This window comes from Schistocerca cancellata, chromosome 2 (genome assembly GCF_023864275.1).
Source record: "Schistocerca cancellata isolate TAMUIC-IGC-003103 chromosome 2, iqSchCanc2.1, whole genome shotgun sequence".
NCBI classification, from domain to species: Eukaryota; Metazoa; Arthropoda; class Insecta; order Orthoptera; family Acrididae; genus Schistocerca; species Schistocerca cancellata.
In genome coordinates, this window is record NC_064627.1 from 664,310,982 (window position 1) to 664,326,375 (window position 15,394).

Genomic DNA, 15,394 nt, shown 5'->3' on the forward strand with positions numbered 1-15,394 from the left:
ATTGTAGAGAGTGAGGGAACCAGGACAGACAAATAATTTAGGAATCAATATATTTCTTATCTGCCACAGTAGCTGCGAAGATCACACGTAATTCTGCAGTGAAGTCAGTAAGTCCTGAGGCAGAGTCCAGAGGACGCAAACAAGGAAAAATAACTGAGCAATCAACGGAATCTCCCTGTTTAGACCCATCCATTAAAACAACTATGAAGTTGTGGAACTCAGTTAAAATAATGTATTAGAAACATATGCAGGAGTGCAGCCTCTCCTATACTGCAGTAAATCTAAAATTACTCTGGACCTTTGCAATATCCAGGGTGTCAGGCATTTTAAACTCTAGATTTGGGTTTGTACCACATCACATACAGCTTTGTTGCTTGTGAAAAATTGGAAAAAAGGCATTCCAGAGACAGATGAGCAATAGTAAAGTGCACTGGTGAATTTAGAGCAGCAGAAAACTTACATGCCTGCTATACCATAAGGAGCTGCCACTGGATTGTGAGTAGCAGTTCCTCAGCCTCAGCACGGAGATTGGGTATGCAGCTTATCCTACAAGTACTCATGGTCAGCCTAATCCCCTCACAGTGGAGAGCATCAATAGTCTTCAGATAAGGAGGCCTTGCTGATCCATACACTTTGCGTCTGTAGTGTAGCTGCGGTCACATTATGAAACTAGAGCAAACCTGCCTTGCCCACTCTCTAAGATCTGTGGCTAACGCACTTTAAGATGTTCAGTTCCTTCCAGGTCCTGGCTTTCAGACCTCTTATGTGTGAGAGTAAGAATGAGGCCCAGGAACCTCAATGAGTCTTTAAAATGCAGAATCGTGTTCCTCATATACAAGTCAGGTAAATTAAAAATATTACACAAATGGTTAAAGTGAACACACACACACTTATCTGCAGAAAACTGAAAACCCTTATAGTCAACTCCTCTAATGGCTGGACTGTAAGTTGCAACTGAGGAGTTGCTGCTGCATTAGTGGAGGAAGAACAGAAAACTGCAAAATCATTCATGTACAGGACTTCACACCATACATGTAATATTTCGAATTGTTGTAAATCTTGATATGATCAATATCATTATAAAACTGCTCCGTGAAAAAGTAAAACTACTACTGCCACTATGACAAAACTTATGACATTTAACTTCATCACTTAAAACAGCAGTTTGGAAATCAGCTATTTTAATGGATGTTAAAACTGAAACACCATGACACCTGAATTAAGGAAATATCAAACTGACATGAAGTGTATAGCATGCTTGTACATACAAGCACAGAATGGAGATAAAAGTAATACCACATACTTTCTGTACATAAGAAAAGACTACACAGTCAGTTGCTAACTCAGCAATCACCTCTGAATGTTTGTTGTCTGTGAGAAGATCATATTGTGGTATGTCATATGTACAACACAGAAATGTATACTAGCATGAGTCAGCATTTGACAGCGACAGGGTCATAGTCTATCAAGACAGCAGTTTTTTGTTCCATGTTAACGCTGCTTGTGTTGTTCATGATCACACAACTCTTGTATCTCAAAAGCCCCATGTGACCAGCACCCAAGAGGACAGACATATTGTTCACTTGGCCACACAATACCACACAACCTTGTCATTTACCTAGAGGCAGGAAATGAGCTTGATTGCAACAAGGCAATCCAATGAGATTTAGTGCATCATTGAGTGACAGTATGGTGACCATTGTTGCACTTCTCTTAATGCAGCTGCACAGAGGCTTGCCAACAATGGTGCACTCAACAACCATATGGGGCACAGTAATGCCAACATGCCTTCTTTTTAGAAGAGTTCCATTTCTGCAAAGTGTGTCACGATGGATGTATCTATGTGTAGAGGCTCTGAGAACAACAACCATTGCCAGACTGCAATTGCCATGTGGGCACAGCATATGGTGTTATGGAGAGCCACTGAATACACAAAAGATCACCTCTGGATTTCGTAGCTAGTAATTTGATTTCTGGTATGTTACAGCTGGTGGCTGTGCCCTTTCTCTGAATTCTCAGTGTTATCTTTCAACAAGGTAAAACTTGATTACATGTTGCTCTTGCTGTCCTGGTCTATTTCAATACAGAAGATGTTCAGCTACTCCTCTGGTCAACATATTCTCCAGATTTCTCACCCACTGAATACATCTGTTGATGACTTGACCTGTCACAAGGCCATCACCACTCACAAGCGACTACAATTGATGAACACTGTTACAGACTTGAAGCAGCATGGTATGACATACCTGTATCTGTTATCCAAGTTCAGTTTATCTTGATGCCCGGCCCACTTAGTGCTGCTGTTGCTGTCATAGACTGCCATCTATGTGTATTAAACTTCACACTCTGTACACTCACAAATCACCAACAAATTTAATCATGTTTTTTCCTGCTATATTGTATGTACACAATAAGTAAAAGTTTGTTATTTGCTTTTCCTACTGGTAATGCCATTCTAATGGAAAGCAGTGTAATAGTAGGTACAACTCAGAAATGTAAGAAGTTTATAATGTAACTGGTGTTATTCTAAAAACAAAACCATACAATATGTAAGAGTGTATTTAAGGTAAGAAGAAATAATAGTCACCAGGAGAATATATTATTTTAATACAAATAATAAAAGTTTGATGAAGAGCAATACAAAAATAAAACTGTTTAGAGCTTTTGATACAATTTTAACAAAATCTGTATTGACCTCTTGAGAAATAAGGCATTCATTGCATCTATGGTAACGTAAATTGTATATATTACAGCTTCCATTGACATGCAGTGCATGTAAACTTCACCCAAAAATAGAAGAAATTATAGAGCAAGTCTGGAGCTGGACTGAAAATTTATTACAGTAACTGGAAAATAATGTATAATCAACACGCTAAAATGAAAATTGAACAAATTAGCAATGAAGCCCCAGTGTGTGTGTGTGTGTGTGTGTGTGTGTGTGTGTGTGTGTGTGTGTGTGTGTGTGTGTGCATGCGTTAGTTGGTCAGAGTGCTCAACAATGAGGTTATCAGCACCCACAAGAAATTAATAGAAACAAATGTGTTAAAAATGGAGAAAATGCAAGAAAATAGATAAAAAGTTATCCCAGATAAAATTACACTCACTCTCCCCAAACTTCAGCCATGATCACCCACACAATCACACTGGCTTACATCATGGATGACAGCATTAAAATTGTTCAGATGTTCTTAAACTTTTAAGTAAAGCTAAGAAAGAGAAGAGGAGAACTATAATATATTTGCAGGAATTCGTGGATTGCTGATCAACTACAAAAAAACATGGATGAGCCAGTCACCCTGATAACACACTGAAAATATCACCCTAAAATTTTTGGGAACAAGTTAGACAATTCATAAAACTTAAAAAAATGGGTAGCCCTGTGATCTATACACCACAATGGCAGGTCCCCTTGCTGGAGTACGAAGCCATGCATCATAGGACTGTGGTCTAGATGAAGATGAGTAAAGAGGACCTAAAACCACCTGCACGGCTGGAAGGAAGTACGCCACAGCTGCAGTGTGGACTTTGCTAGATGCAGCTTATTGCCTGTCACTTCCAGCCACTCTTCTTCCCATCAATGGCATGACTGTAGCTCAACAGTGAGGCAACAGCATGTAGAGGGGTGGCACACTGAAGTATCTGAGGATCACAACACACCTCCTTGGCTGCTACATCCAGCTTTTCATTCCCAAAAAGCCACCTCCCCCAGCATTTGTAGTTGGAGGAGGACATCCTGGATACTCTAGACTACATTATCTGCTGGGTACAAGCATTGTAGAGAGTGAGGGAACCAGGACAGACAAATAATTTAGGAATCAATATATTTCTTATCTGCCACAGTAGCTGCGAAGATCACACGTAATTCTGCAGTGAAGTCAGTAAGTCCTGAGGCAGAGTCCAGAGGACGCAAACAAGGAAAAATAACTGAGCAATCAACGGAATCTCCCTGTTTAGACCCATCCATTAAAACAACTATGAAGTTGTGGAACTCAGTTAAAATAATGTATTAGAAACATATGCAGGAGTGCAGCCTCTCCTATACTGCAGTAAATCTAAAATTACTCTGGACCTTTGCAATATCCAGGGTGTCAGGCATTTTAAACTCTAGATTTGGGTTTGTACCACATCACATACAGCTTTGTTGCTTGTGAAAAATTGGAAAAAAGGCATTCCAGAGACAGATGAGCAATAGTAAAGTGCACTGGTGAATTTAGAGCAGCAGAAAACTTACATGCCTGCTATACCATAAGGAGCTGCCACTGGATTGTGAGTAGCAGTTCCTCAGCCTCAGCACGGAGATTGGGTATGCAGCTTATCCTACAAGTACTCATGGTCAGCCTAATCCCCTCACAGTGGAGAGCATCAATAGTCTTCAGATAAGGAGGCCTTGCTGATCCATACACTTTGCGTCTGTAGTGTAGCTGCGGTCACATTATGAAACTAGAGCAAACCTGCCTTGCCCACTCTCTAAGATCTGTGACTAACGCACTTTAAGATGTTCAGTTCCTTCCAGGTCCTGGCTTTCAGACCTCTTATGTGTGAGAGTAAGAATGAGGCCCAGGAACCTCAATGAGTCTTTAAAATGCAGAATCGTGTTCCTCATATACAAGTCAGGTAAATTAAAAATATTACACAAATGGTTAAAGTGAACACACACACACTTATCTGCAGAAAACTGAAAACCCTTATAGTCAACTCCTCTAATGGCTGGACTGTAAGTTGCAACTGAGGAGTTGCTGCTGCATTAGTGGAGGAAGAACAGAAAACTGCAAAATCATTCATGTACAGGACTTCACACCATACATGTAATACTATTTATGGCTGTGGTAAATAGGGTGTAGCACTTAAAACACTACCTGAGGAGTGTCACTCTCCTGCACGAAAAGATTCAATGGAACATCATCAACTTGGAGTCTAAAAAAGCACTTAGATAGCAAGGACAGTATGAAGATAGCTAGGTGGCCACAAAAGCCTGTTGCTGCAGCTGCCTTAGAATGCTGTGTCTCCGAGTAGTCATATATCCTACTGATGTAAAAGAATACCACCAATACAGTGATGTTTATGTAGGAAAGCCTGTTGGATAGCCATCTCTAACAGGGTCAGATCATCTACAGTGGATCAAAAATATGAGAATCCACATGGAGGATGGCCAAGGAGTTGCATCGTCTCTAACAATCAGACTAGCTGACAGTTAACCACTCACTCATGGGTCTTCCTTACACAGCTTTTTAAGGCAATGCTCCAATAACTACTGGGACACATTAAGTGCTTTCCTGATCTCAGGAGAAGTATCAAAACTGTCTTTCTCCATGAGTTGGCAAAGTGGCCTGTCTGCATATCAAATTAAAATGTTGTAAGAAGATTTCCTTTGATACTGGTTTCAAGTTCTGTAGTCTGCTGTATCGGATTTGATATTGCTTGTAGTAAGTAACCAAGGAGAGAACAGAGGAGTTGTGTGCATTATTGACAAACACAGCAACTCCTCCCCTGGCCCTTTCTCCAGTCAGGTCATCCTACAGGTGGAGCATATAGCTCCATAGCACAGGAGCATCATTAACTTTAAAATGTGTTTCTTGTCGACACAAGCACAGGAGGCATGCCTGTGCTAGGAGTTTCAGTTCCTCCACATGAATCCTGAACCCATTCACATTCCACTGTACTATGGGACCAGCTATCATGGGGTCGAACTTTTACTCTGTGTCTTAGCTGGGGTGGGGAGCCTACAATGCAGGGAGATTCAGTCTTGGGGTGAGATGGTTGCCACAGGAAGACTTCAAATTCCAATGGCTCTGAAGAGATGTACTAGAACCATCAGGTTGAATGTTGTAGACAGAGTCTGATGATTTTCTACTTGTTTCTATCTGCAGTGGAAGCTTCCTATTTGCTTTTTTTTGCCTGGGAAGGCTACCACAACAGTGGTAGTGGCAAGGATGGACTGTTTACCAGACTCTGCTTTGAAAGTGTTGGTAGCACTGCAGTGTTGGCGACTGTGGTTTTTTCTGATGTTCTCAGGGGTCTATGGGCTCTGAATTAGCTGCAACTTTACAAGTGCACTGACAAACACAATTAATAGTGCTGACACTAGCAACTTCGGTTTGTGTAGAGAAATCAGCTGTCAGAAAAGGCTTTTCAAAAGCAGAAGCAAAAGATGTAGTGATTTTGTGAGCCTTCTTGGCCTTCTAGACCTTTTTGGCCTCATTGTTTGAGACACACTTTGTTGTTTTAAGCTCATGTATCTTTATTTCTTCAAAGTAAATACTGTAATCTCTACTCCAGCCATTGTAGTCCCCAGAGCAATTAACATTTTTTGGACAACATGAACAAATGTCATATTCATGGGCAGCCTTAGTGCATTTTCCGTAAGTGGAATCTCCTAACATCCCAGAGTGGTATTTAAAACACCACATTGGGTTGGGGACATAGATCTGCATGCTTAAGCAAAGGAAACCTGACAAGATATGCTCTGGGAGTTTCGTGCTATTGAAGGTAAGGGTAAAAATTTTTCCAGATCCCCATCCAACCTTTTCATGATATTTTGCATGTCAATGATAAATTCTTGAGCCCTCTGATCTATCAATTCTTCTTTGGAAATGTCTACAAGATCTCTACATGACACAATACCCTCACTGTAATTCAAGGTGCTGTGGAGCTCTGTTTGGATGTCATATCCCCTGAGGTATTTAACTTTCCAGAGGTCTGCTACTTGTTGGGAACCAGAAGTGCCAAACGACAGTGTTCCATTTCATTATTTCTTCACTGATTTTAAAGTGCCAGTAATGCTCTCAAACCTTTTTGGATATAAAAATACAAAAATTTCTCAAAGCTGTCCTCTTCCCTCTTAACTATTAAAAACATATTCTGACCAGCAGCATGTGTTCTCTTGAGATACACTTAAAAACTCTGAATAACCCTCTTGTTAGGCTCAGTGTCGATTCCCACTAGTGGTACACCCATTCCACTGGAAGTTGATAAGGTTAAATTAATTCAAGGGTTCCAGCTTGACACTGAAAGAAGCTAGGGATATATGGGTCCATCTAGACAGAGCCCTGCCTGAATATGCCTTATACAAATGGAATGCAGCAAATTCCTCAGAGGTTGCCTGCTAATGACTGTTCTGCCTCAACAGCCATGCATCTCGTGGGTGTACAGCACACATTGAGACTGAAAGTTTTCCTGTACATATTTTGGCCATCCTCATGATCTGGGCAACTAAGCCAAAATCCCTAGTCCCTGTGACACACACTGAACAGTTTTCGCTGAAGCATACCCAGAGAAGCAGTTACGTTTTTGTATTTAGTGTTACTGAGGACAACATGAGGATGATCTCTGGAAGAAATAAGAGAAAAGTATGTCCTAAATTGCTTCCAGTAAGATAAACAGGGATTTCAGTAGTCAGCTACTAAAGAGTCAGAAACAAAAAAGGCAGTAAGTATGTATTATCAATTTTGAGTAATAGCAATGAAACCAAGATTGTTAATGCTGGTACTATTCAAAAAGTGGAGTGCCCTCTGATCAATACAGAAATGAATTACTAGAAGGGATAAGAAAACTGTGTCCATCAGGAAATGTTGCCAGGTAAATGAGTGGCAGGTGTAATAAGGACGTTCTTTCCTGGACTTCAAGAGACATGAAAAGACTAAACATGCTAACAAAACATGTATCAATGACATTACAAAACTTGCAGAACTAACATAGATGTAGACAACTGAAGATTGTACTGCATGAAAAAAGTTCAGAGCACGCCTTTATCTTGCAGCAAATATTAAATGACTGATGATGATACAGGTACAATACTAGGTCTAATCTATAGTTAAGATAATACATGGAACTTCCTGGCACATTGGTACTTAAACCTGGGACATCTGCCATTTCATGGTAAATTGTTCCATTGACTGAGCTAACCATGCATGACATGTAATCCAACCCCACAGCTCCACTTCTGGTAGTACCTCTTCAGCTACCTTCCAGACTTCACAGACATTCACCTCCCACAAGAACTGGTAAGGTATGCAAAAGAACATCTGTGAAGTTGGGAAGGTAGAACAGAAACTGGTGAAAATGGAGCTGTGAGAACAGGTTGTCAGTCATGCTTGGATAGCCCAGTTGACAGAGCAATTCCACATGAAAGGCAAAGGTCCCAGGTTCAGTTCCTGGCCCAGCACACAGTTTTAATCTGCCAGGATTTTCAAACAGTGCACACCGTTGGAGAATGAAAATTCATTCTGGAATACATACACATACTTGCAGTCTTGATGAATTTATTGATGAAATTTAGGTGTTGTTCAGTTATATATTAATTCTGATTTAAGTTACTTACTAATCCTTCCCCATCTCCACTGATAAGTCTAGAGCCACACACAGTGATTGCCAGAGCTGTCACACCCAAATTGTGGGCATATGGTATGTCAAACTGCAGTTTTCCTGTCCTTCGAGTGAATCCTCTTATGACACCATCATTCCAACCTGTGAATAAAATAAAATCATGTTTAATGAGAGGCTTTTTATGCCTATTAGTATGAAAGCTTTTCCTACTGGAGTGGAATGTGATAAAAAACAAATACTGTAGAATGAAAGGAGGAGGCCTGGGCGAGGAGGGGGAGGGATTTTAGGGTAGGCTTGGTGGACAGTGACATGCTGTTGGGGAGCACAGAGGGACGAGGTGGATAGAAGGTAGAGCAGCTATGTGCAGTTGGGATACTAGACAGAGGGAGCAGGGAAGGGGGAGGGGAATGGGGAGAGGAGTGGCAGAAAAGGAGAGAAATAAAAAGAATGCACGCAGTGTTGGAAAGACGGCTGTGTAGTGCTGGAATGGGAACAGGGAAGGGGCTGGACGGGTGAGGACAGTGATTAATCAAGGTTGACTGCAGGAGGGTTACGGGAACGTAGGATGTATTTCTGGGAAAGTTCCCACCTGCGCAATTCAGAAAAGCTGGTGTTGGTGGGAAGAATCCATATGTCTCAGGCTGTGAAGCAGTCATTGTTACATTACTTCCTGGATTTTCCATTGTTTGAAATACTGTAGAATGATATTGTCAGTATTGCTGATTCCATTCATTAATATTATCAGATTATCATTTAATACCCCCCCCCCCCCCCCCATGAACCATAGACCTTACCATTGGTGGGGAGGCTTGCGTGCCTCAACAATAGAGATAGCCATACTGTAGGTGCAACCACAAAGGATGGGTATCTGTTGAGAGGCCAGACAAACGTGTGGTTCCTGAAGAGGGGCAGCACCCTTTTCAGTAGCTGCAGGGGCAACAGTCTGGATGATTGACTGATCTGGCCCTGTAGCACTAACCACAACGGCCTTGCTGTTGTGGTACTGCGAACGGCTGAAAGCAAGGGGAAACTACGGCCGTAATTTTTCCCGAGGGCATGCAGCTTTACTGTACAATTAAATGATGATGGTGTCGTCTTGGGTGAAAAATTCCAGAGGTAAAATAGTCCCCCCATTTGGATCTCCAGGCGGGGACTACTCAAGAGGATGTCGTTATCAGGAAAAAGAAAACTGGCGTTCTAAGGATCAGAGCGTGGAATGTCAGATGCCTTAATCGGGCAGGTGGGTTAGAAAATTTAAAAAGGGAAATTGATAGGTTAAAGGTAGAAATAGTGGGAAATAGTGAAGTACGGTGGCAGGAGGAACAAGACTTTTGGTCAGGTGAATGTTGTTGTTGTTGTCTTCAGTCCTGAGACTGGTTTGATGCAGCTCTCCATGCTACTCTATCCTGTGCAAGCTTCTTCATCTCCCAGTACCTACTGCAACCTACATCCTTCTGAATCTGCTTAGTGTATTCATCTCTTGGTCTCCCCCTACGATTTTTACCCTCCACGCTGCCCTCCAATACTAAATTGGTGATCCCTTGATGCCTCAGAACATGTCCTACCAACCGATCCCTTCTTCTGGTCAAGTTGTGCCACAAACTTCTCTTCTCCCCAATCCTATTCAATACTTCCTCATTAGTTATGTGATCTACCCATCTAATCTTCAGCATTCTTCTGTAGCACCACATTTCAAAAGCTTCTATTCTCTTCTTGTCCAAACTATTTACCGCCCATGTTTCACTTCCATACATGGCTACACTCCATACAAATACTTTCAGAAATGACTTCCTGACACTTAAATCTATACTCAATGTTAACAAATTTCTCTTCTTGAGAAACGCTTTCCTTGCCATTGCCAGTCTACATTTTATATCCTCTCTACTTCGACCATCATCAGTTATTTTGCTCCCCAAATAGCAAAACTCCTTTACTACTTTAAGTGTCTCATTTCCTAATCTAATACCCTCAACATCACCCAACTTAATTCGACTACATTCCATTATCCTCGTTTTGCTTTTGTTGATGTTCATCTTATATCCTCCCTTCAAGACACCATCCATTCCGTTCAACTGCTCTTCCAAGTCCTTTGCTGTCTCTGACAGAATTACAATGTCATCGGCGAACCTCAAAGTTTTTATTTCTTCTCCATGGATTTTAATACCTACTCCAAATTTTTCTTTTGTTTCCTTTACTGCTTGCTCAATATACAGATTGAATAACATTGGGGAGAGGCTACAACCCCGTGTCACTCCCTTCCCAACCGCTGCTTCCCTCTCATGCCCCTCGACTCTTATAACTGCCATCTAGTTTCTGTAGAAATTGTAAATAGCCTTTCGCTCCCTGTATTTTACCCCTGCCACCTTTAGAATTTGAAAGAGAGTATTCCAGTCAACATTGTCAAAAGATTTCTCTAAGTCTACAAATGCTAGAAACGTAGGTTTGCCTTTCCTTAATCTTTCTTCTAAGATAAGTCGTACGGTCAGTATTGCCTCACGTGTTCCAGTATTTCTACAGAATCCAAACTGATCTTCCCCGAGGTCGGCTTCTACTAGTTTTTCCATTTGTCTGTAAAGAATTCGTGTTAGTATTTTGCAGCTGTGGCTTATTAAACTGATTGTTTGGTAATTTTCACATCTGTCAACACCTGCTTTCTTTGGGATTGGAATGATTATATTCTTCTTGAAGTCTGAGGGTATTTCGCCTGTTTCATACATCTTGCTCACCAGATGGTAGAGTTTTGTTAGGCCTGGCTCTCCCAAGGCTGTCAGTAGTTCTACTGGAATGTTGTCTACTCCGGGGGCCTTGTTTCAACTCAGGTCTTTCGGTGCTCTGTCAAACTCTTCATGCAGTATCGTATCTCCCATTTCATCTTCATCTACATCCTCTTCCATTTCCATAATATTGTCCTCAAGTACATCGCCCTTGTATAGACCCTCTATATACTCCATCCACCTTTCTGCTTTCCCTTCTTTGCTTAGAACTGAGTTTCCATCTGAGCTCTTGATGTTCATACAAGTGGTTCTCTTATCTCCAAAGGTCTCTTTAATTTTCCTGTAGGCAGTATCTATCTTACCCCTAGTGCCCTGCTTAGCCATTCTGCACTTCCTGTCGATCTCATTTTTGAGACGTTTGTATTCCTTTTTGCCTGCTTCATTTACTGCATTTTTATATTTTCTCCTTTCATCAATTAAATTCAATATTTCTTCTGTTACCCAACGATTTCTAAGAACCCTGGTCTTTTTACCTACTTGATCCTCTGCTGCCTTCACTACTTCATCCCTCAAAGCTACCCATTCTTCTTCTACTGTATTTCTTTCCCCCATTCCTGTCAATTGTTCCCTTATGCTCTCCCTAAAACTCTGTACAACCTCTGGTTCTTTCAGTTTATCCAGGTCCCATCTCCTTAAATTCCCACCTTTTTGCAGTTTCTTCAGTTTTAATCTACAGGTCATAACCAATGGATTGTGGTCAGACTCCACATCTTCCCCTGGAAATGTCTTACAATTTAAAACCTGGTTCCTAAATCTCTGTCTTACCATTATATAATCTATCTGATACCTTTTAGTATCTCCAGGGTTCTGCCATGTATACAACCTTCTATCATGATTCTTAAACCAAGTGCACTTCCTGTTGGCATAGTAACCTGTATTACTGTAGTAGGTGTGGGCTTCGTATCTGTCTTGGCCACAATAATGCGTTCACTATGCTGTTTGTAGTAGCTTACCCGCATTCTTATTTTACTATTCATTATTAAACCTACTCCAGCATTACCCATATTTGACTTTGTGTTTATAACCCTGTAGTCACCTGACCAGAAGTCTTGTTCCTCCTGCCACCGAACTTCACTAATTCCCACTATATGTAACTTTAACCTATCCATTTCCCTTTTTACATTTTCTAACCTACCTGCCCGATTAAGGGATCTGACATTCCACGCTCCGATCCGTAGAACGCCAGTTTTCTTTCTCCTGATAACGACATCCTCTTGAGTAGTCCCCGCCCGGAGATCCGAATGGGGGACTATTTTACCTCCGGAATATTTTACCCAAGAAGACGCCATCATCATTTAATCATACAGTAAAGCTGCATGCCCTCGGGAAAAATTACGGCCGTAGTTTCCCCTTGCTTTAGGCCGTTCGCAGTACCAGCACAGCAAGGCCGTTTTGGTTATTGTTACAAGACCAGATCAGTCAATCATCCAGACTGTTGCCCCTGCAACTACTGAAAAGGCTGCTGCCCCTCTTCAGGAACCACACGTTTGTCTGGCCTCTCAACAGATACCCCTCCGTTGTGGTTGTACCTACGGTACGGCTATCTGTATCGCTGAGGCACGCAAGCCTCCCCACCAACGGCAAGGTCCATGGTTCATGGGGGGGTCAGGTGAATACAGGGTTATAAATACAAAATCAAATAGGGGTAATGCAGGAGTAGGTTTAATAATGAATAAAAAAAATAGGAGTGTGGGTAATCTACTACAAACAGCATAATGAACGCATTATTGTGGCCAAGATAGACACGAAGCCCACGCCTACTACAGTAGTACAAGTTTATATGCCAACTAGCTCTGCAGATGATGAAGAAATTGATGAAATGTATGATGAGATAAAAGAAATTATTCAGGTAGGGAAGGGAGACAAAAATTTAATAGTCATGGGTGACTGGAATTCTACAGTAGGAAAAGGAAGAGAAGGAAACATAGTAGGTGAATATGGATTGGGGCTAAGAAATGAAAGAGGAAGCCTCCTGGTAGAATTTTGCACAGAGCATAACTTAATCATAGCTAACACTTGGTTCAAGAATCATGAAAGAAGGTTGTATACATGGAAGAACCCTGGAGATACTAGAAGGTTTCAGATAGATTATATAATGGTAAGACAGAGATTTAGGAACCAGGTTTTAAATTGTAAGACATTTCCAGGGGCAGATGTGGACTCTGACCACAATCTATTGGTTATGAACTGTAGATTAAAACTAGAGAAACTGCAAAAAGGTGGGAATTTAAGGAGATGGGACCTGGATAAATTGACTAAACGAGCGGTTGTACAGAGTTTCAGGGAGAGAATAAGGGAACAATTGACAGGAATGGGGGAAAGAAATACAGTAGAAGAAGAATGGGTAGCTTTGAGAATGGGTAGCTTTGAGAGATGAAATAGTGAAAGGCAGCAGAGGATCAAGTACGTTAAAAAGACGAGGGCTAGTAGAAATCCTCGGGTAACAGAAGAGAACTGAATTTAATTGATGAAAGGAGAAAATACAAAAATGCTGTAAGTGAAGAAGGCAACAAGGAATACAAATGTCTCAAAAATGAGATTGACAGGAAGTGCAAAATGGCTAAGCAGGGATGGCTAGAGGACAAATGTAAAGTTGTAGAGGCTTATCTCACGAGGGGTAAGATAGATACTGCCTACAGGAAAATTAAAGAGACCTTTGGAGAAAAGATAACCACTTGCATGAATACCAAGAGCTCAGACGAAAACCCAGTTCTAAGCAAAGAAGGGAAAGCAGTAAGGTGGAAGGAGTATTAGGGGTCTATACAAGGGCAATGTTCTTGAGGACAATATTATGGAAATGGAAGAGGATGTAGATGATGATGAAATGGGAGATATGATACTGCATGAAGAGTTTGACAGAGCACTGAAAGACCCAAGTAATAACAAGGCCCCGGGAGTAGACAACATTCCATCAGAACTACTGACAGCCTTGGGAGAGCCAGTCCTGACAAAACTCTACCATCTGGTGAGCAAGATGTATGAGACAGGCGAAATTCCCTCAGACTTCAAGAAGAATATAATAGTTCCAATCCGAAAGAAAGCAGGTGCTGACAGATGTGAAAATAACTGAACTATCAAACTAAGTCATAGCTGCAAAATACTAACGCGAATTATTTATAGACGAATGGAAAAACTGGTAGAAGCCGACCTCGGGGAAGATCAGTTCAGACTGTAATTCTGCCAAACACAGCAAAGGACTTGGAAGAGCAGTTGAATGGAATGGACAGTGTCTTGAAAGGAGGGTGTAAGATGAACATCAACAAAAGCAAAACGAGGATAATGGAATGTAGTCGAATTAAGTCGGGTGATGCTGAGGGAATTAGATTAGGAAATGAGACACTTAAAGTAGTAAAGGAGTTTTGCTATTTGGGGAGCACAATAACTGATTATGGTTGAAGTAGAGAGGATATAAAACGTAGACTGGCAATGGCAAGGAAAGCGTTTCTGAAGAAGAGAAATGTGTTAACAGCGAGTATAGATTTAAGTGTCAGGAAGTCGTTTCTGAAAGTATTTGTATGGAGTGTAGCCATGTATGGAAGTGAAACATGGACGATAAATAGTTTAGACAAGGAAAGTATAGAAGCTTTCAAAATGTGCTGCTACAGAAGAATGCTGAAGATTAGATGGGTAGATGACATAACTAATGAGGAGGTATTGAATAGAATTGGGGAGGAGAGGAATTTGTGGCACAGCTTGACTAGAAGTAGGGATTGGTTGGTGGGACTTGTTCTGAGGCATCAAGGGATCACCAATTTAGTACTGGAGGGCAGCGTGGAGGGTAAGAATCGTAGAGGGAGACCAAGAAATGAATACACTAAGCAGATTCGGAAGGACGTAGGCTGCAGTAGGTACGAGATGAAGAAGCTTGCACAGGATAGAATAGCATGGACAGCTGCATCAAACCAGTCTCAGGACTGAAGACCACAACAACAACATCATTTAATACAACTTGTTTCCAGCACAGGTACAACATGTCTACTGTAAAAATATCTCTATGCATTGTATGATATATCACATAGTTATTTCTTGGTTATTTTCTCTATCCTTATGAGATCTTTTTCACAAATTATTTATTTTCTTTTCCTATATCATCTTACTGAGATTTGGGAATGTAAGTGGAATGATAAACAGGTAAATATAAAACCGCTGGTCCAAAAAAGTGTGAATCAAATGTGTGACATAAAATAATATTTTTTTCATTGCAATTATACAAGATTGACTTATGCATCACAAAAACCTTGACTTGTGGTACAAAATAAGAATTGTTTTAACATTAGGATATGGGACATGAAATGTAC

General features: G+C 41.0%; 1 protein-coding gene across 1 annotated transcript in view; it reads right to left on the reverse strand.

The window, feature by feature from the left end:
• Positions 1–15,394, reverse strand: part of LOC126157384 (cilia- and flagella-associated protein 52-like) — a 239,410-nt gene that overhangs the window by 79,966 nt on the left and 144,050 nt on the right. The window contains exon 9 of the mRNA XM_049916371.1: positions 8,318–8,463. Coding sequence (XP_049772328.1) covers positions 8,318–8,463 — 146 coding nt within the window. The remainder of the gene's footprint in view (positions 1–8,317; positions 8,464–15,394) is intronic.